Consider the following 26,754-nt stretch of genomic DNA (forward strand, 5'->3'; position numbering starts at 1 on the left):
TTATTGTTGTCATTGGTTTTGTTGGTTGTTTGGGTTTTTTTGGGGGGTGTTGTTTGTTTGGGGTTTTTTGGGTTTTGTTGTTGCTGCTGTTTTTTTGCTGGGTTTTTTTGGTTTGGTTTGGTTTGGTTTGTTTTTATTTTGTTGGTTGGTTTGAGGGTTTTTTGGCTTTGTTTGGGTTTTTTGTTTTGTTTTTTTGTTGTTGTTTTGTTTTGTTTTGTTTTTGTGGTGGTGGTGGTGGTTTGGTTTGTTTTTTGGTTTTTTTTTCCCCCTGCAACTTGTGTTATTCACTAGACCAGGATGCCAAATTCAGCCTGGCTTTGGACACTGCCAGGGATCACCTGCAACCTGTTCCAGGCACCTCCCCACCATCACAGCACAGAATTCCTTCTGTATATCTATTTCCCCTTTCAATATGAACCCATCACTCCTTCCCCTATCCCTACAAATCCTGACCCCTTCAGATACTGCAAGCTGCTCTGAGGCCTGCAAGACCTGAAAAACCCCAACTGTTAAATATTTTTTCCTATTTCCCCAAGTCGGGACCCTCCGCCCGCTCATCCGCTGAGCCTCGGGGACATCCCGTGGCACGGAGCGGAACTGCAGGGGCAGAGAACACGGGAACGGCGGGGGCGTGACCGTGACGGGGGCGATGTGACCACCGTGACAGGAGCGCTGTGACCACCGTGACAGGAGCGCTGTGACCACCGTGAGAGGAGCGCGGTGGCCACGCCCAGCGTGGGGACAGCGGGGACAAGCCCGAGCGGGGCTCCCGGCCGCGCTGCGGGTCACCCATCCAGCGCCGATCGCGGCGGACCCGCCTTAGCTTCGCACCGCGCTCCTCCCGCCACAGCCGCGCCCGCGCAGGCGCGCTGCCCGTACGGCGGCCGGGAGGGCGCAGGCGCGGGGCCGCTCCGCCGCCCGCCGCGTAAACAAGGGCCCGGCGGGGATGCGGCGGGGTCGGCGCGGCCGCGGCGGCCGCGGCTGAGGGAGGGGCGCAGCCGTCCGCAGGTGCTTCCTCGTCCTTCTCTCCCCCCCCCGCCGGACGGGTGGTGGCGAGGGCTGTCCCGCCATGAACTTGGCCGGGCAGAGCGGCGACGCCGGCAGCGGCCATCTGCTCTTCGCCAACTTCAACCAGGACAACACGTAAGGGGGGCTGAGGGGCGCGGGCTGAGGGGCGGCGGCGGCATGGGGGGCTCTGAGCCGGGTGGGGCCTGCCGGGGTCTCGCCGGTGCTGCCCTTCCCGTGGTGGGAGAGCCGCTGGAGCCGCCCGGGGCCTCGGGGCTGGAGCGGGGCCGGGGTCCCGCGGGGAGCGGGGCCGGGATCCCGCAGGGAACAGGGGCCCGAGATCCCGCGGGGAGCAGGGGCCGGGGTCCCGCGGGGAACAGGGGCCGGGGTCCCGCGGGGAACAGGGGCCGGGGTCCCGCGGGGAACAGGGGCCGGGGTCCCGCGGGGAACAGGGGCCCGAGATCCCGCGGGGAGCAGGGCCGGGAGCAGCCCCCGGAGCCCCTGTCAGCCCCCTCAGCTCCCCTGAGCCGCTCCTGCCGCGGGGACACGCGGCCCTGGCGTGCTGGCAGCAGCGTGGTGCCCTCTCCCTCCCCGCCAACTTCTGCTCCTGCCTGGGGAAGGGGATGGAAGCAGCTCCTGATGCTCCTCGCTGATGTTCAGCCTGGCATGACGCCCCGAGTCTTCCAGGACGCGTAAAGACTTCATCCAGAAGTTCCTCACAGCTGTCTTTTGATACAGTTATTTTATTGTCATTGAATCAGTGAGACTCAGGCTTGAAGGTATTTTTATGAGCCCATGCTACTTTTGGTTTTGATTTAGAGAAGAGGCCTTTCTCTGATCGTTGAAACTGCACTTCCTTGGGTTCGGATGGTTCAAGCTGCACGTCTCGCAAATTACTTAATCATTGCAGCCTATTTAGATCAATTAGTGCATATTAGTTTTTATGTGGGGTATTATAAAGCAGTATCTTTAATTTAGGAACCCCCTATTAGTTGGGATTGGAGCACTGAAGTTCATTTAAAGAAGGATTTGATTGTCTTAGATACCTGTGAGATAAAACTGGGGAGGGAGTAAGAACTGAAAGAGCTTGTACTCCAGAAAGGGGTTTTGTTTTAGGAAGTGAGTAAGAGGAAATGATCTCAGGTTGGCATCACAAAGCATAGCCCACGTGTGTGGTGGAGGGTTTGTTGGTTTTTTTTTAACGACTTGTTCTTTTTGCAAGCAACAATATCTTGCCCTGACGAGGGAGTTGTGTGCCTGTCCTTAGCAGGCATATGGGAGTTGTGAAGGTGAGAAGGTTATTTCTAGTGGCTGCCAAGCAGAGTTACATCACAGCAGGACAGACTCTGCTTTTTAGGCTTTGTTGGGGGTGAAGAGATGAGCAATTGGAGCTGGATAGGTTTGAGACAAGAGACTCTGGCAGTAGATAAGTTGTGGTGAATGATGGGGGAGCAGTAGTGCTCTGCCTATTTGTAAGTAAATCATTATCTCTATGTTGATTCAAGCCAGAGACTGTGCAACTGCTTTTTACATTTTTTCAGTGGGTGCCATATAGAGCTCATTCTGTCCATATAAAACGTGCCCAAGTTTTGCTCAGCTATCAGTCCTTTTTTACCTATTATTGGAAAAAAAAATAAACAAGTCATAATAACTAGGGGATTTGCCACCTCTTTTTTCTGCAGCTTATAAAGATCATTATATAAATTTTTGAAGTTCAGCTCTGTTCTCCAGTGTGGCACTTCTGCATTTTCAGTTGCACCTTAGCTTTGTGGAGACCTTTATGTACATAAAGATCACTGAGTTGTGTCAAAAAAACCCACTGAATTTGAACAAGAGTTGCAGGTTGGCTTGAGAACAAAACCAAGACAGAAATAACAAGAAAGCAAATACAGCATAAGTTTACCTAGGTTTTGGCTTGTACACCTTGAAATCTTTCTTCAAGAAGCTTAAAGGAATTTATAGGGAGAGCAAAGGAACACCTGGCTAAAGATTTAATTCCCCAGCTGGTTGTGCTACTGCACTAATTTTCCCATTTCATTTTTGTAAATAACCAAAAAATGTTCTTTGACAGCTGGTTTCTTTTCTTATTTTTTTTTAATTTGGTATTCTAATATCCATTGTTTCAGTAGATGATGTTTTTTAAAAATAGGATTTATATATAAGTCACATTGAAGTTAGCTGATGAGAGTTTTGGTGATGTATATTTTATGTGAGGCAGACCTGGCCCATAGATCTTTGCAATTCCAAGTTTTGGGTTACTAGATATTTTGTGTCATTTTTGAATATTTGTGAATTCAGGTATCTGATGTAGCAATGACAGAAATATCAAAAGGCTTCTGTTCATATTTTTGTCTCAAAATTATGAAATTAATTTAAAAGGCCACTTAATTTGAGATAAAATGAGGTGGATGATGATGATGTGGAATAATCTCTTCTTACTAACAGTATCTTAAATAAAACTCCCGAAGAAAAGTAGTAAGTATAAAACCAGTTTTGCAGATGCTTTTGTGAGCAGCTTCTCACTGAAACACTTGTCTGATGTGCTAAGTTGCCCAAACAACCAAGTTGCATTCAAGTTCCTAAACTGAGTAGAATTTAGTGGTCGTGTACATTCTTTAAACAGAAGTTTATTTAATTTTTTTCCTGTTTCCCACCCATGATCTCTCCTAGTTTCTTGTTTGAGTGGAGAAAGAAGGCAGCTCTTTGAGTTTATAGTATACTATTATATAGTATATATTCTATATACTATTTTATATACTATAATATATATACACTATATAGAATATATACACTATACATCTAGGAGATCCCAATTCACCAGGTGAGAAGAGCTGAAAAGAACTTATTAGAATTACTTACACTTTCTCATGCTGGGCCTCAGAAAGCTCACCTGTTTTCAACTTTTACAGGTAACTGGAGCCCTTCTCCAGACAGGCAAGGTAAACAAATGTATATTCTTTCAGGCACTATATGAAAGACAAGCTTTGTTTATGTCTGCCCAGTCAGTAGAGCTCACATCATGCTTTAAGGTGCTTCAGTAATTAGAAAAATTGCTGACAGACAAAACTGGAAAATAAATGACATGGGCTCATTGTTGTTACTACATTTAAAGCTTTTACCTTCACCCTAATAAGGTGCCAGTTGCACTCAGGCTTAACTGTCTTGCTTACCTGCACAGCAGAGCCAGTTCCTTGTGTTAGGAAAAGATGGGGCTTGTTACTGCTGAAAAGAAGTACCAAGCTAACTTTTCTTTGCTTTATGAAGATTTGGTAATTAGGTACTCTCTCCTGTAGAAAGATGAGCTTCAGGATGGCTCTCAGTCTTGGGAAATTGGATTGCTGGTAGTTAGAAGAATGTTGTCATAAAAGCTGCTGTTGCTTTTCCCAGCTGTTGCAATCGCTGGTGACTGAAGCAGATATCCTCAATCCTGCTTTTAGTTGCTTGGTTTTCCCAGGCTTGGCTAATATTCATTCATGGATGCTGTGTGTAGTGACATTGTCTCTTGGAATAGTATCTGCATTATTGCAAGTGTTGTCTTGCCTGTTTATCCCACATTGCCCTAAGCTTTATTTACATGAGAGTTTTGAATTACTGGCTGGGACTGGAACCCTGCCTGAAAACGCTTCACCTATAATGCAGCAGAAGCAGTTGGTTTGTGGCTTCTCTTTGATATAATGTTTTCATTAGGTAAAAACACAGAGAAGGGTATTTTCAGAAGATGTTAGTGTGCTTGTTTTGGACTGAGCCCTTTTCCCCAGTGAATCAATCATTGCACAACTTGGCATGACTGGCGTTCCCTGATTGAGAGGCAGAAGCTCCAGCTTGCAGATCAAAGTGGAGCAACTCATCGGAATTTGGGTGTCCCAGCAAAACCAGGCAGTGGAAGCTTGTGGGTGGCCTCTGTGCTATGTAGGTTTTACAGCTGCAAATCTTTAACAGTGGATAGTTGGGAAGAAAAACCAAAGTGCAGTTTGTATTACTTCTGGGAATACTGCTAAAACTGAGCATAGATACGTTTATGAAAAATTAAACACCTCACAAACTCATAGAAGCTTTAAATCTCATAAGGGAAATGGTAATGGATTAGAAGTTTGTGACTTTTTAAGCAAAGCATAACTTCAAGATCCCAAAGCTTGTATGTATCTATATAATAGGTTAAACTTTCAGTATTTAAACTCTTGCACAGTTATTCTTTGGAAGTACTTAGAAATGGTGTTCAGATTCAATTTACAAATACGCACCCACTTCCCCCCACCCACAAAAAATAACCCCACCAAAAACCTGCTTGCGAAATAATGCGAGTGGGCAGACTAGAGAAGTTTTAGTCATCTTTTTTTAAAATAAGTAATTGTGTGACAGCGTTTGGAAACAAAGTAGTCACTGGAGTTTTGAAAGCAGACTCCTGATGAAAGGGGAAGAGAAAACCTTGTGTTCCGACTTCTAAGGAAAACACTGGTGTGTGCCTTATTGGCAAGGATTTCTTCAGGCTTTGCTTTCATTTATGTGTGGAGTTACACATGACATGTATCACTCCATGTATTTCTTCTTTCCAATTTAATTCTGCCCTTTATTTCCCAAATACATCAATTTCATTTCACATTGTGAGCGAATGCTACTGTCTCTGTATGCACCTGGCATGCTTTGTATCCCAGAAGCTGTATTCTCATTCCCTTACTCTCTGATGTTTGGATCTCTGTAGTAAACTGATTGTGGTGGGAGGAACAAGGGTTAGGTGCTGAGCATTCACTCCTCTGCCTTTGTTTCTCCTAGGTTCAGGTGTCCTTCACCCGTGATCCTTGAGGACAGGAGAGCTCTCTATTCCAAGGAGACTTTAAAGCTAAACACAGACCAAAAAAAGGAAGGACAGAGCGGGCACGTAGCTCCTACACTCAGGGAGGATAGCTGAGAGAGACAACCGTATGTTGTGTTTCTTGCTGTTGTTGCAGAGGGCACAGCAGCTGAGGGGGGCTGGTCAGAGGAACTATTCGTCAGTGTGTGACCATTTGGATGGGGATTTGGCCCAAGAATAGTGCTATTTACTTGGATTATGGACTTTCTGATGTCCCAGCCTGTGTGTGAAGTGATGAGCAGGCATGGTCTCCTTTTGCTGTAGCAGATTTAAGTTTGAGTTTTCTTTTAATACAAGAATAATGGGAAAATCTCCTGTGGGTTGTCAATGTTGCTGACAAAAATGTATGAAGTTCTGTATCTCTTTTCCAAAATAATGACCTTTGATATTACAACATGCCCATGAGATGTTACATCAGATATGTTGGAGGGGGAAATAAAGAAAGATACATTTCTTTAGTAATTCCTTAGCAATTCATATGTCTTCGTTGACTTTTCTTTCATCATCATTATTATTATTATTTTCCCCCTCCTCATCATAAGCCAAAATGTTTTGTCTGTGGAAATTTACATTGGTTTTGAAATGAGATGGAACATTAGTATAATGAGACTGTATCATAATGAAAGTAGGCTTAATTAAACAGTTATTTAAAGCAGTAATGACTTTTAGAGTCATGTTTATGCTGCAGCTGCAATTGATTTAATCTTTGGGAGAGCGGCCCTTGTTAGGAACTTTCTGATTAATGTAGAATATTTCTGATTAATAGTTAAGGTCCTCTGTGATATGGAAAGGGAAAAACTGGTTTTTTTCCTTGCATATGTGTATTAAAGAAACAAAAGGAAACCTTAGGATTCTAACCCAGCTGAAAAAACTTGTTCCTAAAGAGCCAGAGAGACTGAAGGAGCTGATTTCCCACTTTAGGTGAGTGCACTTAGAGTGTCAGCATCTTCCAATGAATGTGTGAAATCTCCTAGCACTGTTTGCTTGATGAGGATAGTTTTAATTATTTATGGTAGTCACTCTTCAAAATACTATCAAGATTTATGTAGTCTTGGATCAGTCTGCAGCATTATCTCTGCAAAAAGTGGAGAAACACAGTTCCATAAATCATAGCTATATTGATAATTTTGCACTGAGGAGACAGCCTTCATGATGAAATAGCTCAGTCTACAGTTTAAAGTGTGTAATAGAGGCTGCACATAATAGAGCTAAAACCCACATGTGTATAGCATAATGTTAAGGGGAAAAAGCCATTTTAGAGAATATTTATTTTATTTTCAATTTCAGTCTCATCAGCTTCTGAAAATCAGCGATTATAAAGCATAACACCTATGCTGTAAAAGGAGCTTTTGATAAACCACAGCAGCTTCTTTTTGGCCACTGTCTACCTGAGCAAGAGCTGAATGGCTTATTGATCATATTTCTTCCCCATATGCTTGCACATTTTTGCAGAGGTGAGGTAATTTTGGCTAGGTCCTTGTTTTGTGGATTTGGCTGTGGGGTGTCTTAAGGGCTTAAGTGTAATATCAGTGCAGGGGAAGATGAGAGATTTAAATCACTGTGTTTATGCTGGTATAATTCAGCCTAGTGGGTTCTTATTACATAGAAAAAGCCTTTTTCCAGTAGTTTCATATGAAGTAATTTAAGAGTACATTTAAAAAAAAAAACCAAACCAACAAACCCTCCAAAAGCAAGACTGCTGTTCCAGAAGAAAAAAGGGTTATTTTGCAGTTACACTTGTACACTGAAATGGGTTTAATTATCTTGACTTGAACCGCTCTGTGTAAACAGATAATTTTGACTTCATCACCTTGATCCTGAAATAAATAACAAAAAGCAGTTGTCATGGATGGAAAGGTCCATTCTGTGCTTCTGCATTTTGGGTTCTACTCAGTCTAATGATTTTTATCATGTACACAATTCTTGTTTGCCATTGTCTACAGCTCATTTGAATGAGGTATAGTCGTAGGACAAGAAAAATGGGCTTCCTTGCTGCTTTCAGTGATCCTGTCAGTAAAACAGTGATTCAGCAGTATTCTGTATTTAAAGCTGTAAGTACAATTCAGGAATCAGTTCTGCCTAGAAATACAAATAGCTGCTGTGTGGGGCTCTCCATGAGGATATCATCCTGTGTCTTTTGTGGATCATTTATATTGCAAGGAGTCTTGTGACTCCATTTATTTTTAAATAAGCACTCTGTGGAGTGCTTGTTTATCTTTGCAAAGTGACAGTTTTACTATCATTCTTTGTTAAACTTTCTTTTGAGGAAAGCAGTAGATGATATAAGAAAAGCTGACTCATTGCTTTGTTTTACCAAATTAGAGTTTCAGGGTTTTTTTCACATAATGTGAGTTTTTGTTGAGTTGTACAAAAGTAGTTGAGCAAAACCACTGAAGTGTCTTTGGTGATTAATCAGATGGAGACTGCTGAACATTGCTGATTTTGTCTGAAGGAAAATTAAATTCAGTATTTCTAGGATAACTTAGAGAAGCAATCATAAAACAAAATTTTGTTGCTGCTCCTCTATCTTTAAGGCTAATATGCTTTTTTAATATCTTGGTTATTGAATCTGTGGAATCGAATCTCTTGCTTGCATGGTTCATGTTTTAATTTGAAGGTTTAAACCCTTCTCAAACATAATTTCCTAACCAGATTGTGCCAGTTGTATTTTCTTCTAGAAGAGAAGGTCATACCATCCTACAGAAGTTGATTTTGTAGCTTAATTTCAGAGGGTGAACTATATGAGGAGGCATTTTTAATCTTCTGGGTATGCTGAAATTTAAAAAAGACTCACTTTGGAGCCACAAGTGAAAATACAGAAAGAACATGAAATCTAGGAATCTTCATTGTAGTCCAAATGCAGTATTAATTGTCAGTACATCTGAACTGAAGAGAATCATCTTGCTGAGTTCACAAAGGCATTTTTGGCAGCCTGACTGGTACGGTTGGATTGGAGCCCTGTGTTGAATGACTTGCCACAGTTTAGGGTATCAAAATGTATTTTATTGGAATTTTTCTCCATGTCTCTTGGCACTAAGGAGTATATGAACTATAAGCATGCTAATGCACTCCTGTAAAACTCTATTGACTGTTAATTTTCTTTATCTGTGGCATAAAATCTTCCTCCAAAATGGGGAGGGGAAACAAGAATGAGTTATTGTCCACTGACTTGATGTGTAAAGACCTGCAAGACAGGCTAAAGGTTTTTCTAGCTTAAAATTTAAGACCTGCCTTTGACTCTGTCTGGAAAAGCAATTAAGTGGTCTGTGACCTAAGTGTGAAAATTGAGTAATGGAGGAAAGAAGGGGTTTTAGTCAGATTTTTAATGTTCTGCTATTGTTCAATCTGTTTAACATCAGTGACTGGCACTTTTCAGAGGGTGCCTCTGATCAAAGATTCAGTATGAGTATTTGTAAGACTGAAACCTGGCAGTGGGGGTGCTAGAACATCATCACATAGAGCCAGAGAAAATTAGAGTTGGCAGTCTTTAATTACTTTTTTTAATATGAAAATTCTTCTGGGATGCTCAGGGACGGTTACACTGTAAAGAACAAAAATCCCCAGACAGCCCAGTTTAAAAGGTCTTGGAGGTCACCTCTAATGATGAGGCAATGATGTAATTGGTTTGCATTACATTATTCAAGTCATCATCTTTCCTCCACACTAAAGCTTTTAGCCTGTGAAGAAATCACCAGTGAGAATTGGGCAGTAGGTTTACTTTAGGCTGTGAACTTTCATTTCATAAATGTGAAACACATTTCCACACCCAATTTCTGTAATTCTGAAGCTGTTTGGTCTAATCAGAATTGAGGAAGACGTCTGTGTCTGTTACGGCTTTTTTGGACAAACTTTTTATCACTTTCCTTACTGAGCTAACCCAGCTGGAGGTTTAGAACTGGGTAAGAATCTCTCCAAGGGTAATCACTGCTGATGGAGTTGATGTTCCTGACTGGCTTGTTTCTTTTGCAGATCCCTTGCAGTTGGCAGTAAATCAGGCTACAAATTCTTCTCTCTTTCTTCTGTGGACAAATTAGAGCAGATCTATGAATGCAGTGAGTATCTTTTTTTTTTTTTTTTCTTGTTTTCTAATCCCCTTGGTTGGCTTAATGTGGGAAAAAATAAGAAATGTTTCGCTTTTTCACAGGTTGTTTGAAATTGGTGTAAAAGGAACCTTAAGTGTAAATATTACAAAAATACAGTAATTGCCAGCAGGGTAAAACTATGAATCAATGATCTATATTAAATTTAGCTGGTATGGTACAAAATTTGGTAGAAGCTATGAGAATTCTGCTTTTCTAATAATGTCCAGCCAGATTTTAGCCAGGTTACATAGCAGCTGGGCATAAAAATAATAATTTACTCATGTGAGAGTGTCTTTTGGATCTTTATACTGGCTCTTGGGGCATGGAAGCACTAATATACCCTTATCAAATAAGAAAACAAAGCCTTAAGTGTATTTTTTTATCCTAATATTTCCTATTAGAATATTATTCTTTACCATGCTAGCTGCAGGCTTGCTCATCCAAAAGGGCAAATAACTCAGATTCCCATAACTTCTCAATGGTGATCATAGTTCAATAGGATCTGAGGTGAAATGGAGAGAGGCCAGGGAGTGGTATCCCCTGTTCTGGCAACAGTTCACAGACTTCCCTTTTTTGAGATGCTAATAAGTCAGCTATGAATTCTATGCATGAGTATCCTTGCTTTCTTGTAAACTCCATGTGAGCAGGTGGTGCCAATTGCTGTGATGTCAGCATTTATAGTGGGATCCCATGACAGAGCTGTCCTCAGACTCCATTCCCAAAGTGACCTGACCCTGTGGCATGTTAAGTTTGGAAATGGGGTGTGATTCAGATCACCCATTACCTGGGATGACAGCCTGCTTCTCTACACAGTCAATGGAGAGAAGTAATTGTGAGGTTCAAATTAGGCACCCGTGGTCGGATTAAACTGTTGTAGCTACATCTTCCTATTTGAGTCATGGTCTGGTTATACTGGTTAATAAAGTGCCTTGGATTCCATTTTCTGCTGTGGAGTTTATGTACCTGACCTCTGCAGTATGTCAGGCACTTACAGTGGCTGGCCTGGTGTCACCCCAGAAGATTCAGTGAAGATGATTCCCTGTTACACAAGACACTGAAAAATATCCTGTGAGGTCAGCTGCATTGGCCAGGACTGCATCTTCTGGGTAGTCCTTGAGAGAAAAAGTACAGATTGGATAAAGTGCCTTGTTCAACATCTTGCAATAAGCTGATAAAAGCAGCTGGAATTGGAATTTTGACCTGCTGATTCCCGTCTTGTCTTCAGACTGTTCTGGGATGCTTGTATTGACTTAAACTCTTGGGTATTTTAAGTTTTCTGAGCGTTAAGTCTGTGCAAGCTGAGCAGAGAGTGTGAGGTAACACTCAGTAGAATGTTTTGGGTTGGAAAGAACCTTAAAGATCGTCCAGTTCCCCTATCCCAGGTTGCTCCAAGCCCTGTCCAACCTGGCATGGACACTTCCAGGGATGGGGCAGCCACAGCTTCTCTGGGCACCCTGTGCCTTACCACCCTCACAGGGAAGAATTTCTTCCATATACCAAACCTGAATTTCCCCTCTATGAGTTTGAACCCGTTACATTTTGTCCTCTCATGATAAAAAATCCAGTCAGTCTTGGCTCAAAGCAGATTCAGATATTAAGAGGCCTTCATTTTCTTTGTGTGAGTCAAATAATTTTTAGTCTTGGACTTGCAAACCATGCCTGTAAAAACTTGATATGAGGGTGGAGAGCTTCCTGTGCATTGGGTACCTCCTTTCCTCAAGGAAAGGTGTCTTGAGGCCTCCCAAACACGGTGCCTCCCACTTCCCAATTTAGTTTAAGTGGATCTAAAGACTTCTTGTGTTGAGTGAGCACTGTTAAGGACCCCTCCTTCTCTTCTGGAAGATTGATCTGCCAACTCTTGTGTAGGTGTTTAAACTAAACTGCAGAATATGCCTCAGCTGCCTTGTGTTTGAGAGAAACACAAAAAAAGGTGGGAGATTTGGCTGCTCCCATCACTGACTTCTCCTGTGACTGCAAATCTCCTGACTCCCTGTGCAGTTGATCCCACTGTAAAAACAAGCATTAGATTGGAGGGTGCTTTAAGGCTTAATGAATGCTTCTGACATGCTTCATGTTCTTGGATTAAAACTGGAATAAAGGCACAGCTGATCATAATCTAGCTGGCTCTAACCAGCTCTTGTCTGTGATGCTACATGCTTGTGTTTATGAAACTAATCTTGTTATGTGTTTGCTTGTTCTCCCCTGGCTGCTGATACTTAATTTGTTTTGCAGTTCTTTTTGTTCTTACTCTGTTTTGAATCTGAGTTTCTGGCAATGCTCAGTTGTGTAGTGTAAAGGAGATAATACTAATAGAAAAAAAAAACAACTGAGTAACAGCATTGCTACAGGGCTTTATTGCTGCTAAACATATGATTAATTCAGGTCAGCTGAACATAGGATGGGCAGTATAGCCTGGTACCCTGTTGAATAGTTGCTGTTGGGAAGCATAAATTACTTGGCATCTGTGAAGAGATTTTATCTCTTCTTCCTGTTAAAGGAAGACAAAAGAGCAGAGGTGCATCCTGTATTTTAAAGTGATTTTAATTAAATGCCCATCACTAAGCCTTTCTTTAAAGGTAACTGTCTGTATTATAGTCTTTGTATGGTGAGACTGAAGTATTATCAATACCTTTGAGGCATTTTGCTTATTTAAATTTTTTTCTTCTGTCTGGTGGCTTAGTTGTTGATAGTGCTGTTCCCTGTGTGCCTTCTGTGCTGCCCACCCTTCCCATCAGTGCAGCATAGGACAGCACTATTTCCATATGAATCCCTGCTGCTGTTCTTCTGAAATACCGGTTCTCCTGCCTGCCCAAGAGGAGGACAATTCCCAGAAGCTGTGTCTGCACACTTGTCCCTGGATGGGGAAAGCAGCTGTGCTCACCCTGGAGCTGGGTGCAGTCAGACTGTGGGGTTTGGGTCTCTGAGTGCTGATCTTCTGACTCTTCTAGAAAGATGTCACCATTTTGAAGGATTTTAGATGGAAAGCTGATAATCCATCCTGTAAAAATATTTGAGTCTTTTATGTAGCTACTCTGATTCAAGGGACGCAGACCTCTGCATTTCAAAGTCTCTGTGTACATTTATTGAAGCAGATTTTTGTATTTCTTTTTCATGTGTTTTGTGTAGTATCAGAAAAATGGAGAGCAATTCCTTGAAAACAAAGTAATTACTAAAATGCATTATCCCTGTTGCATGAGAAAATTGAATTTTCAAAGCCTCTGTGAGCAGTTATGTCTTCTCTGGAAAAGTACCATATTAAATACAAGATGTAGATAAAAGTCAATTATGTATTGTGGAGTACTGAAAATTCAGATTGTAAACCTGCTCCTTTTTCATAAGTAGCCTGTTTCTCTCAAAAAAATGGAACATTAAATATTTTGTGTTCGTTTCCTTGAAGTAACTGTCCGGAAAAAGCACTTTGAAAGCAGATGTGTCCACATTGATGGCAGTGTCATGTACTGAGAATGTTGAACAGAACTTTTTTCATGGAGTTTCTGTCACTGCTGATGGGAACAGTGCAAATTAATTACTTAATGTTTCTCTTGGCCAAAACAGAAGCCTTCAGAAACAAGCTCTTTTGGGTTGGTTTTGGGGTTTTTTTTTTGTTTTGTTTTGTTTTTTGGGGTTTTTTTTATGGTTTTTTTTTTGTTTGGTTGGTTTTTTGTTCGGGTTTTTTTTTTTTTTTTTTTTTTTGGAGCTAATCCAAAAGCTGACTCCTGAAAATTTTATTTTGATGGATCAAGGCCAAAGGTTTGAGGCACTTGTCTTGACTGGGTTCTTTAGTAAAAGGGCAGGTGTAGCCAGTGGCTGTGAAAGAGCTGCGGAGCACGGTAAAACTCTCTCCAGCTTCTCACTGCCCTGAAAACTGTGTGCACTGTGTTCCTGGGGTTTTGGAGAGGAGCTTTATGGGATGGAGAGGGAGGCACAGATGCTGGGATAACTGGTGGTGGGACTTGGCCTCCTGCCAGCATGGTCCGGTGATGTGCTGTGATCAAATGCTCTGAAATTATCTTTGCCAGAGATCCTGGACTCTCCTCCCTCCTGCTGTCTCCTCACACAGGGATTTGTGTTCCTCCTTTGCTTTCAGTGCTCCCATAGTAGGAGCACTTGGCAAATCTGATGTTTTATGGCTCTGCATGAATGCTGGGCATCAGTGATTCCTGCACAAATTGCTCTTAGGGCCTGTCAGGTAAAAGATGGGATGTGTGGAAATTGCTAATTGGTGGCTGCAGCAGTCTTGTGGCAAATGAGTTTCACCAGCTTCTCTGAGTACTGTAACCTTTCTTCATTCATAGAGGGGTAAATGGAAATGCCAAGGGTTTGGGTCGTCAGAAACCCTTTCAAGCATAATACAGCTTTAAAAAGAAAACCCAAACCTGCACACACACAAAAAAAGCCTTCCTAATTTTTCTGCAAAGATAAAGAAGATCATAAAAATCTGGAATTTGACAATTTTCTTGGTCTTGTAGCTTTGGGAATTTTTTTCTGTTGGATTCTGGGCATGGGAAGTAGACACTGTTCTGAAACATAAACTTGTGTGACACCTTGGGGAGAGGTTAGGAAATCTTTAGAAATCATTACTCACTGGGTAGATTTTCTGCTTTAAAAGCTTGTCCCATGTCCTACCTTGACTCTGAGCTGTCGTGGCAGAATGTTTGTGGTGTTAAACTGTATTTTTACATAGACTGTATATATGATTCTGTGATTTTCTTAGACAGTGTTTTCCGTTGATATGCATCATTCTTCTCCCCTGAAATGTCCCTCTGTATTTTTCCTTGTTCCTGTGATTCCTCAGCTGACACAGAAGATGTGTGCATTGTGGAGAGGCTCTTCTCCAGTAGTCTGGTGGCCATAGTTAGCCTTAAAGCTCCACGCAAGCTGAAAGTTTGTCACTTCAAGAAGGGGACAGAGATTTGCAACTACAGTTACTCCAACACCATCTTGGCTGTCAAACTCAATAGACAGGTGAGTAGTGGTTCTACCTAAGTGGAAGTATGGAAAAGGGGTTGTGGATCTTATTTCCTCTGCTGATTGATGTCTCTTCCTTTAGTGACAGAATTGCTATTGGAAATTTAGTACTTTTCCAAGTGTAGCTTCTGTATGGAATCTCAGTACTTGTATTTAGTTAAGTATTTTTGGTTCTTTGGTTATGTATTTACTTGGGGAAATACCCTAAGTAAGCTGGGCATGCTTTGACTAGGAGGTTGGACTGGAGACCTCCTGAGGTCCCTCCCAGTGTGAATCATCCTTTCATTCTAAATGTGAAAGTATGTAAGACTGACACTTTCTCTTCAGGCCAAAATTTAAATTTGTCTATTAAATTATTATTGTTCTAAGTGCTGTTTTCTGAATTCCTCTCAAAAACTAAAATCTAAAAAATGTCATGCAACTGGTGAGTTTTTTAAGCACCTAGAAGCATAGTTTGCTGTATGACTAAATCATTAGTAGGCTCTTCAGCAAGTATAGACTTCTCTGTCTTTAGCCAGTTCATTCAAACTAGAGAGAATGGCATCTGGAGGAGAAAACCTTAATGTCTGACTTTGCCCCCAAAAAATGAGTGTGGGAGGAGGGGTTTCCTGTTTAAAGTCATGAGAGAAAGAGTGGGTAATTTGATTTCTGGCACAGGGAGTTAGTGTAAAATGAGTAATGTCTAGTTAGTCATCCACATGTAGTCCACAAAGTAAATGAGATAATGAAGAACTTGGTAAGAGTTTTTTAAAAAAGCCATTCACAAATGATTATGGCTAAGTTATAGGTTTTATGAATGGTTAAAAAGTCTTGTCTGTTTTCTCTGTTTAGCAAAAGGAGAAAGTAATTTCCATTATTTCCACGTGTAAATTGGTACAGAATAAGAATTAAGTGAAGGCTTCTGGCTTGCTGACTTAAACTAGTACTGGGAGTGTTTTCAGTTTGCACTGGTGAGGTTGAGGGAAGTGTGGTGCAGTGTTTGTGTCAAGAGCTGGATTTTGTGTATTATCTGTCAGACTCTCGCTTCTCCCCATCAGGTGGGTACAACCTCTTCTCTATTGGAAGATACCTACTGCATTTTGGGATAGAATTTTTTTAGGAGTGATAGATCCATATGAACTCCATTTCCACGTTACCATTTTGTCCTGTTTCCCTTTTCTAGAGGCTGATAGTATGTCTGGAAGAGTCTCTTTATATACACAACATACGAGACATGAAGGTATTACATACAATCAGGGAGACACCTCCCAATCCTGCAGGTAAATGTGATGGTAGAATCAGCAGAACTCTGAAAAGTGCTTTCTGTGTCAGTGTATGAGGTTCTCTACAGGGAACTGTGATGGTGTTAATTCTGCTTTCAAATACAATAACAAATATGAGTGTTGTCTGAAAGCCTTTAGTTAGATCCAGCTGAGAACAAGTAGCAGACTCTGCATCTTCCCAGTATTTTGGTCTCCTGGGGTGGATGTGTTGAAATGTTAGGAAAAAAACAGGAGAGATAAAAGCTGGATTTTGACAGCACTTGGTATAGTTAAAGACTTTGTCAGGTTAATACTTTAGGAATCATGGCAGACATGGGAATCTCTGCTGTTAATCAGTTATTGTAACTCTATTGGTATTCTTCCTTTTCTGTTTTATATTAAACAAAGTTATGCTAAATAGTTGCATATATCACAGGTTGACTCTGAGATTACTCATCTTTATTTCTATTTCTGTTGATAATTTGAGTTATTTTTGTAACATTCAAGCACAGGATCAGGAGGTTTTACTGCATAAGTCTTAGAATTTTCCTGTTTCTAATCCTGTATCTGCATCCCTTCTAGGGTTGTGTGCTTTATCAATAAACAATGATAATTGCTACCTGGCCTATCCAGGAAGTGCAACTATTGGAGAAGTACAAGTCTTTGACACCATCAATCTGGTAAGAATCTTTGAATGCTGTTTCCACCTGTAAAGATGCAGGTTTTGAAAATGTCTTAACTTGCTCAGGGAGGAATTACTGGACACTTAGGTTTCTGAGCAAGTTTGCAGCATCTCTCACTTCACAGAGAAAATACAAGTGCTAATACTAGATTTGATTGAGTAGAATTGGGCAAATGGGTGGAACCAAGTAATTTCTATTTTGAATTGTCTTCCTGCTGCTTGTACTTACTATGTATATGCTTCAGTGATAATTTTATGTACTTAGTTACTGGAAAAAATCTTGAAGCTGTTGTCCAGAAACTAAAAAACATATTTGCCTTGAATGTGCTTAAATATGCAGTCACTTGTAGCTTTTAACCTGTACTGTTCTAAGGTTCTATTTTATTGATTCACTGCAGAGAGCTGCCAATATGATCCCAGCTCATGATAGTCCCTTGGCTGCTTTGGCATTTGATGCAAGTGGTACTAAACTTGCCACAGCCTCAGAAAAGGTAAGGGAGATTTTGATTGCCTTGCTAACAGTGATAAAAATCAAATTTGTCATTAAGTATTTTAAGTGTGCACAGTTCCATATGCAAGTGCCAGAAAAGAAGGCTTACAGTTAAAATGGGAAATCTAAGTTAAGATCTCTTAATGATATTTGACACAATTTCCATGCTGAGAAATGCTGGATAATAAGGTTATTTAAATAAAACATTTTAATCTGACTGTAATTAAGGCAGTCCTCTGAGTGTTTCTCCCTTTAGTGCAGGATATTTAATAGAAATTAGTTGTCTTGTTTTGATGCTGTCTTCCTAATGAAAACAAGACAGTTAAAATCCAGATAGAGAGAAGTGCCTTGCTAGTCTTTGGCATGTGATGACAAATTGTTCATATAATGTGTAAATTAGAGAGTCTGAAGCCTCTGCTCTTTCAGTAATAAGCTTAGACTATAAAGGTATAACTGATTGCACCTGATAAAGGCACAAAGACATCCAAGTGTTTGCAATCGTGGTACTTGTCTAGTGTGCTGGTTTTCATGATCAAATGTGATAAGAAGGGCTGGTTTGGATGCACAGCTTGTTCTCTGCATTAATAGCTCCCACCTCTTGTTTCTGTACTCTTCAAACACATCCTACAAACCAGCTCCATAAATACTTCATGTAGTATCTGGGCTGCATCACAGCAATGAGTTAACAGCAAAGTGGTTTGCTGCTTCTAGTTGTGCTTACTAGAGCTAGTACACAATGAATGAACTTGAAATGAAAAATGATCTATTTATATTTTTTTCTTTGCAGGGGACAGTAATAAGAGTGTTTTCCATTCCAGAGGGACAGAAACTCTTTGAATTCCGAAGGGGAGTGAAGAGGTAAAGTTCAGCTGGGTTAATTACCTGATGCTCATTCCTTATGGTTGATTTCCAGTGTGTTCAGCAGTTGAGCTGGCATCCTGATTTTTTTGCCTGTTTCATCTTCATTCATCTCTGCATGTATGCTTAGAACAGTTTCAGCTTGAATGTTTTCCAATTTCCTTCCTTGGGACTTGACTATTCTACAAATCAATCCTGTTAGAATTGTACTCTCTCTTGCCTTTTAAAATTTATTGGTGAGGGAACTTGTTTAAAGTGGGTCACCTTTTGTAGGATACATTGTATTCTTACGGAAATTGGAGGCAGTACATCTAATATTCTTACTCTCTTCTAAATCCTTCTAATGCTGTGGCCATTGATAGTCATTGTGCAATGGTGTTGTGGTTTGTGGCAGCAGAGTAACTCTGTGGTTCTGCTGTACTTCATACAGGGTAAGACCGAGTTCAGATTGTTACTAATTGATCCCATATCTGGTAAACATAGAGCTGAACAGCATTAGTCTTACGCTTGAATAGCTTCAAGAAATTATCAGAGAATTCAAAATGCTAATTATTGAAGGATATTTTTTGTTACTTGCAAAGTAGTGGTGGCTTTAGAAATCTTCTTAACTAAGCTAAATAGTTTGACTTCTTTTTCTTCTCTTTTTTCTTTTTTCCCAGGTGTGTGAGCATCTGTTCATTGGCTTTCAGCATGGATGGCATGTTTCTGTCTGCATCCAGTAACACGGAGACAGTGCATATCTTCAAACTTGAGACTGTGAAAGAAAAGTAGGTTTCAAAGGGACCTTAGATTTTTTCAAGGAAAAGGATTAAAAGTTGACTGTACTCAACAGAATGAGTTCTCAAAAGTGTGGACAGACTTCTTTTGAACTTTTACTGTAAAGTAAAGGGCATAAGAAGTCACTTATGAATCAGCAACTGCAGCTGAGCTGTGTACTGTTCTCCCACTGAGTAGTAAAGGTGTTTTCCTGCCAAAGAGAACTTGGCCATCCTTCACAGAGGAGTGTGGAGCAGTTTTAACATTTTCAGTTAGATTTGTTTCACCTCCTGTGACATCCATGCGGGAAGAGCTATGTCAGCAATGCCTTCCAGCTGCATATAGGGGGCTTTAAAAGACACCAAGTTGTAAAATGTTCCTATTTATGATTTGAGAGGACAGTCTTAATTCCATTTCAGTGGAAGTTATTTGAAACAATGATTTGCTTTCTGATAAACAGATTAATAAAATCCTGAAACATGATGCTTTCCAGTAGATTCTGCTCTTGTATAATGAATGTTATAAAATGGAGTCTTATATGCAGAAGTATCAGTTTACAATCAAACATGCTTAAATAACAAGCTAAGGGTATTGGAGGACACATTTTGTCCTGTAGTATAAATGAAGTGTGTTAGAATTCTCAAGGGTGTTAGTTATTTCTGAAGAGAAACAGCTGCTTGTTATCTTTTAAAATAAAATGTTTTAAAGTGTTTATACACTTTTCTCTCTAAGGTGAAGGCAAAGTGGGTCACTTTTCTCTTCTGACTTGTAGACCTCAGGAAGAGCCTACAACCTGGACAGGTTACTTTGGAAAAGTGCTGATGGCCTCAACGAGCTATTTGCCCTCTCAAGTAACAGAGATGTTCAACCAGGGTAGAGCCTTTGCTACAGTCCGTCTGCCCTTCTGTGGGCACAAAAACATCTGTGCACTTGCCACGTGAGTACAGAAAATGAGCCTGCACTCCCCACCCTGCTGGGTTGTTTGGGCTCTGGAGAGGCTGCCACTGTAAAACACAGCTTCATCTGCAGCAGAGCACTGGTCACCTGTGATCATTGTAGTTTAAGAGCAACGTGGCACAGCTAGCACCTCTCAGTCCTGTGAGAGAAGGAGGAAAGGGCATAACATTTAGATAGGAATAGCCCATTTCTAAGAGTTGTTTAAAGATGTCTTTTAATTTTGAATCAAGAATATTGAGAGCAGACCCGTGGGCTTTTATGGCATTTGTTTCCATTAGTGCTATGGGGAGTGATAGTGTATGTTGTTAGTGAATTGCAAAATTAGGCAATCCAGCCTAACCATTAAAGAAGTCTTTGAAAGCAAGTTCATATTATTCTTGTCTCTAAAACAGCATAGCATTCATTAAAGTTAATTTTGAGGACTAAATCTAATCTTTTATTCTGTCTTCCTCAAAGGCAAGTCCCATTTGGCACAGCTACCAAAGTAATAAGCTGAGCAGTAGTAAACTTACTTTGTGGGGGTTTTATAGTTTTTATGCTAAATTGACTTCATGTCTGTGCTCTCACTCCTCTGATCTCAAAGCACCCTTTAAGCAGTAATTAAGCTTTGTAACATTTCTCAAATAAGTAAATCCTTCCCGTTAGACTATTTGTCTCTGGAATTGCACAAAGCTTGATAACAGGATGGTAACTTCTGAATCTGTTTTACTGAGTTACATGTAATTGCTTGATTCCTGTGGCATCCTGTTAGCCCCAAAATGTGGTTATGCTATAAATCTTTTACACAGCTCTTTCCTGGGTGCTCTGTTAACAACATTCCCTGTCCAGGAGCAAATATGTGGAAAATAATGCCTTAAAGTCATTAGAATCATTTAGGTTGGAAAAACCCTCTCAGATTGAGTCTAACCAGTAAGTCATGGGAAGGGATGAGAACATGCTTTCGTATGTTATTAAATCTTTTATATAATAATCTGTTATTTAATTACTTCTGCTCTAAACCTTTCTAGAATCCAGAAGATCCCTCGTTTGCTGGTGGGAGCTGCTGATGGGTATCTCTACATGTACAACTTGGACCCCCAGGAAGGAGGCGAGTGCACACTAATGAAGCAGCACAAGTAAGTCCACAATAGCTGAGAACTGTTGTATTTTATTTCTTCTCAAAATCCAGTTTCTTCTCAAACTTAGGTCTGTTCTGGAAAAGTCTAACTTAGAACAGCTCATTTCTTCAAACTAATCTTTTTCCAGACCTCTGACATGAATGGGTAACTTCAGAATCCCCCTGAGCCTTCCCTCCAGGTATCCCCTACACCAAGCACCGCTTTAGCAGCAGAAACTTAACCCTGTCCCAGTGCAGGGAGGGATCAATCGCTGTTCTCTCTGTGCTCCTGTTTCCTCTTGGCACTTTGAGTTGAGTTACTTAAACAAGAATTTGAAACGCATGACACCGTCCTTTTCATCAATAAATGAAGTGGTTACAAACATGAGAACTTACTCTGACTTCACAGAGGGGAAACTGGCCTATGAAATTATCCCTATTCTCTCTCTGCTGGTGTCCTTATTAAACTTCCTTGCATATAGGCCAGGCAGCTGGTGTGCTGTAATAGTACTGTAGAACACTTAAGAAATAGGACAATGCAGTTTTTCAATAAAGGTTGGCAGGAAAAGCTAGGGTAATACAGTCAAATTACTTGATCAATCATGGAATTAAAGATAATAATTTGTGATAATAATTCAGGTTTGCAGCTTTGGTCAACCTACAATTATGGTCAAAAACCATTACATTTATCTGAACATTGGAAGACATGACCTCTGGTTAGCGATGAAGTGAAGCCTCATAGAGGGAAGCTTTTACCAAGTTGTTAATCTTTGAAATGCTCTAATACTTTCTTTAAAGGGCTTTCTGGTATCTGTGTCAGAAGCAACCACTTCTATTGTGACAGTGCTCAAGATAACCTACAATATTGCTGATTGGAATGGGGTGTTTTACAATGCAGTCTTGTTTTGAGTCTTCTTTTCCTACTATGAGCTACTAGGATTTAGATCCTGATGCTGTGTCAGAGGCAAACATGGTGCTGATGAGTCATCAGAAAAATACCAAGTGTCGTCAGGTACTTTCTATCCAGGCCTCTGGAATAAAGGGACCAAGTTCCTCCTGTTGCACTTCTATGTACATTATTCTTACACATCAGATGAAATATTTTGCTGTAAGCTGCCAGCTCAGGCTGTCTTGTGCCCAGGCAGATCACCTCTCCAGCTAACCCCTCTCTTCCTGGCAGGCTCGATGGCAGCATGGAGCCCGCCAACGAAATTCTGGAGTCTGCGTCCCACGACCGGCCGCTGGTAGCACAGACGTATAGTGCCGCTGTGACTAAAGGTACATATGTGCCTTCCTCACCCAGCAGGCATGGTAAGGAGAGGGCTGGGAATGGGGCAGGGAGCACCTCTGCCTGTTGCTTCCTTCTAGATGGCTGCGTGAGCTGGTCCACGTCCGCACCGAGCTTTGCGTAACCACGCATGCGAGGTGGAGCCTTGGTGAGCAGTAGGAGAAGAGCACTCGTGCTGTGCAGTAGCTTTCTGTAGATGGGCCACTTGTCTTTGCTGCTTTCTGGGTAGAATTTTGTCTTGAGTTGTGGTTGATGGCTGTAGTGATAGTTTCGGTATTTGCCACATGGTTCTTGAGGCAGTTCTGCACCTGGACCTTTGGCAAAGCATCTGAATTATAGCCCTGCTCTTTTTTTAAGGAAATTTTTTATGAAAGGTTGATAAATGCTGCTATTGTTCCTTTATGGGAACAGTGACCTTTTAGCCTGATTCACTGCTCTGATAAATCAAGAGGAGGAGAACTTGGTTAATGCTGCAGCTCTCCAAGTCAGTGGAGCTTTTGCCACGTCTGGCACCCAGTTTAGTGCCTCGCTGCAAAGGGAGGGCAGTCAGCACATGCCAACATCTGTATTGCATCAGTGGAGGCTGAAAACAGCAGCCCAAAGCTCCAGTGTGCATTGCACACACACAGGAGTTTAATTTTGATCATGAGCTGCTCTTGGCTTGGAGAAACAGTCATGAAACACAGTCATGATAAAAACAAACATAGGGTGGCAGTGAAACTATTTGAAGTAATGCCTGGTACTTCAGCTCCACTCATTCACTCTGGATCCAAGCCTTAGTTTGTTGCTGCTGATTCCCCAATTCCTTGTTCCTTTCTCTCCAGCCTATACGGATGACCTGGGTGCTGTGGGTGGAGCTTGTCTGGAAGATGAAACCAACTCGCTTAGATTGGACGAAGACAGTGAGCATCCCCCCATGATCCTTCGGACAGACTAAACTTGGACCTGTGAACTCACTCCTGAAGCAGAGAACACTGGCTTGATGTTTCTTGAGGAATCTCGTGTTATGCTGCTATGAACTTTGACATGAGTTGGGAGAGAGGATGACAGACTCTTACAGTTTTAAGTCATAGCTGTAGTTGTAATTCTATACAATTGGAAAAATATATGGTTTTCAACTCAGTGGCTTTTAATCTTGCTTATCTATTTTAGCTGTGTTTATTTTTTTTTGTTGCCAAAACCTGCTGTTTGTGCAGCCCTCAGAGCCTACTTAGCTTTGCATGCATTCATGTGCCAAGCAAGCATAGGAGGGGGAGAGAGAGAGAGAAGCCACTTTATAACAAACTCAAGTTTGTATTTTTTTTATATATGTATATAATATTTAGCCTATATAAGGAAGGAGTAGAGAAGTGGTTCTGGAAGCTGAGACTAGTTCTGCACTGACAAAGGTCCAAATGGTTCCCTGTGCATGGGCTTGCAGGCATACCTAGTGACTGACATGCAACCTTTCAAATGCAATGGCCTGTTTTTTTTGGGTTCTCCCTTCCCTTTCCTGGACCATTTTGTTAATTAAAATTCCTTCTGAATGTTGTGTATTTGTGGGACTGTTCTGTTTGTTGGGATGGAAAAATGGAAGTATTTCCCTGCATAAGGATATAGAATATAGAAAGTGCCTTTACAAGGAAGGAAAGGAATTGCTGCAGGAAGAAGAGCTAGAATGAGGGAAGGATTGTTAGAGAATCGTGTCTGTACACCTTTGGTGCTTGGGTGTCTGTAGCCTGTGGTAGCTGATAAGCTTGTGGGTTTTTGAGAAAAGACTTGGAAAGCACTTTCTTTCTTTCCTGTAGATTGTCCTGTTTCCTCGGCAGAGTAGCAATAACCTTTTTTTATACCTTTTTGAATTATCCAAAGCAAGGATTCTGTCAGGCTGGAGGGAAGTCCCTGTAGAGTTTGGCAGCCCCACTCTCTAAACAGCCTTAAGGTTTCCTGCTAGAAGGCTCTCAATCCCTGCTTCTTCTCAGTCTGGGGCTGAGTATACTGCTCTAATAGTGAAAGTTCTTGATTTTTTTTTTCACATTCTGATGTAAATATAAATGATTTGAAAATTTAATTTACTTCTGGGTTCTCTACTTCTGCATAACAATGCTTTTCTTTCTGTTTTTTTTCCCCATTCCCCTTCTTGTCAGAGTACCTCTTATAGACACATTCAAGGACTGATAGTTTCTTTGGCAGTTTTGGAATAAGTCCTTAACTTGACACTGACTAGGGCTTTCCAAGGCTGAGCAGTGCTGCAGACTATTTTTAGGGTTGTAATGTGCCTTCTCTTAAGTCTTGGATAACAGTTATTGAGCAAGTGATTAGTGAAGTACTTGGTGAGTGTTACTTCCCTTTGCCAAAACGAGCCTGCTTTGCCTTCTGTGTAGCAATGTGGGTTTTTCCTTTCCCCCTACTGACTGCTTGCAAGGAAGTAAATATAAAGAGAGGCAAGGAAATTGCAGATCTTGAGAGGAGGACAGAGGCTGAGTGCTCCAGCTACGTGTGAATTCCCTGTCACAACTAGGCAGTGATGTTCTTTTAGGAGTGGGTACCATGAACAAGTCTTCCCTGGAGCAGTAGCAGGCAGTGGGCTCTGTCCCCAAAGCCCTGTGTGGGCAGATGGGCTTCCCCTGCCTCTACAAGTACAAAGAAGGTGGCAGCTCCTGCCAGGGGAGCTCTCTCAGGGAGGCTGCTGTGAGTCCGTGTCAATGGAAGGTGTTCGTACACAAGTGTGTGTGGGAGAGAAGGGATCAGGCTTGTTTATTCACTGCAAACCCTTGACTGTCCTAAGTAGTTGGTTGGAGTGGCTTGTGGTGTCCTCTCCAGAGCCCAGCACATTCACAGCAAACCCCTGAGTCATGCTAAAATCTCACTTAATCAAGAGACGGGTCTGGCTGACAACTCAATTCCATGGTCTGCAGTTATTTATTTACATTCTGCTTTGCTGTGATGTTCCAAGCTGCAGAGTGAAATACAAGTCTTGAAGTAAATATAAGCTCAGTGAGCTTTGCTGGCAAACTGAACCACCCAGGAGATGTCTTCTCATTCCAGACTAAAGCTGGTTAACATTCCTGATAACATCCTTGGAGGTTTGGCCTAGACTCCACAAGCACAGTTAGCAGTAAACATGCACCAGCAACACAGGTCTGCTAAGCACACAAGTTTTACAACTCTTGAGTGTGGCAAAGGCCATGTTACACCCCTAAATGTAATTACTAACTTTACTGTTAAAAATGGAGATCATTTATTGTACTAATTTTATTCCCTTCTTAATTTCCATACCTTATTTTCCACAGGTGAGTAGGAGAGCCCATATTCACTATATTTGTGTCTTCCATATGCTGTAGTGTGTTCCTGCTCCTCAGCCACACACTGTGGAATTGCTGTGCCCTACTTGGTTCACTCTTCTTAAATAGAAGCTGAGTTAAGAGTATCTTCTTGCTGTTATAACAGAGAAAATCTTTCTGTAGAGCAAAAATATTCATATTCTGAGGTTAGTGACCAGCTAGTAGGGTGGAGCAGGTCGTTTCTGGTCCCCACTGGCTGTGTATTTGGTGACAGTAGTTTAATTGCATGAGGATATAAACTTTTTCTCAGATAAAACATGACTGATGTAATTTCCCTGTGATGGCCTTGGGCCCTCAGTAACCACCCTGTTGTGGTGTGCTACCAAAGTTAGAATCCTTTCAGGTTGGGGGTTTATCCCAGTGACACAAAGATGTATTTCTATTTTTTTTTTCTTTAAACATAACCAGAAATGCTGTTTGCAGCTGCATCCTCGCCTGAGTGTGGAGCAGTGACTGCACTGTTGTTCTCTGTGAATCAGGTGGTGTCTAAACATTTCTGTTCTGATGCTCTGACAGACCCAGGGCAAGCCAAGGAGGCTTGAGCCCTGTGCTGTGGCCACAAGCTGCTGGTCACAGGATATGGGAACACCTGTGCAGTCCCTCTCAGTTTAGACTGACCTTCCTTGGAAGGACAGTGTTTGTTCTGTACAGCCTGTCTCTCTCTCTCCATATGGGCTGCACTTCTTGATAGCTTTTAACTCAGTGGAGGGTTGAGACAGAGAACTGAAACAACCAAAGCTGGGGAGGGGGGAACACTGAAAAACTTGGAATCCTAAACTCAGGTCTTAGCTTGCAGTGGGATCAGTTCCCAGTGAGTACCGTAGGGAAGGAGCTGTTTCTCTTGATGTGCAAATGGGCAGCGAGTGCAGCTCCTCAGCCGCTGTCTCGACATCTGTCTGTTTACTCTGTATTTCAAGTTCTGAGGCAGAAAGCTTTTATCTGCCCTGGTCTCTTCTTATGTCACTGTTTCCAAAATACAAGTGATAGATATGAATCTAGCAGTTAAAAGGCAGGGCCTGGCAGAGGAGGAGGAGGAAGTAGAAAGCATCAAGAGATTGGTAAAAGCTGTTTGTTCTGGTGCCCTGTTGAACAAGACATTGGCACGAGTGCTCCCTCTGAGATCAGGTGTGTGCTTGTACCTTGCTGCTCTGGGTCCTGC

At 41.6% G+C, this 26,754-nt stretch overlaps 1 protein-coding gene across 2 annotated transcripts; it reads left to right on the forward strand.

Moving 5' to 3' along the window:
* The first annotated feature begins 866 nt into the window (after positions 1-866).
* Positions 867-23,807, forward strand: WIPI2 (WD repeat domain, phosphoinositide interacting 2). 2 transcript variants are annotated; one of them, XM_030285240.4, is made up of 12 exons: positions 867-1,143; positions 9,824-9,906; positions 14,732-14,901; positions 16,067-16,163; positions 16,728-16,825; positions 17,226-17,318; positions 18,105-18,175; positions 18,835-18,942; positions 19,704-19,868; positions 20,896-21,003; positions 22,165-22,295; positions 23,097-23,807. In XM_030285240.4, exons 1-12 carry the CDS (start codon positions 1,070-1,072, stop codon positions 23,207-23,209), a joined length of 1,311 nt encoding a protein of 436 aa, XP_030141100.1. In that variant the 5' UTR covers positions 867-1,069; the 3' UTR covers positions 23,210-23,807. The 2 variants fall into 2 exon arrangements, with proteins under 2 accessions (XP_030141100.1, XP_030141101.1); XM_030285241.4 differs by having other exon boundaries at positions 868-1,143; positions 22,165-22,262.
* Positions 23,808-26,754: the final 2,947 nt, after the last annotated feature.

Source organism: Taeniopygia guttata, chromosome 14 (assembly GCF_048771995.1).
Source record: "Taeniopygia guttata chromosome 14, bTaeGut7.mat, whole genome shotgun sequence".
Taxonomy (NCBI): domain Eukaryota; kingdom Metazoa; phylum Chordata; class Aves; order Passeriformes; family Estrildidae; genus Taeniopygia; species Taeniopygia guttata.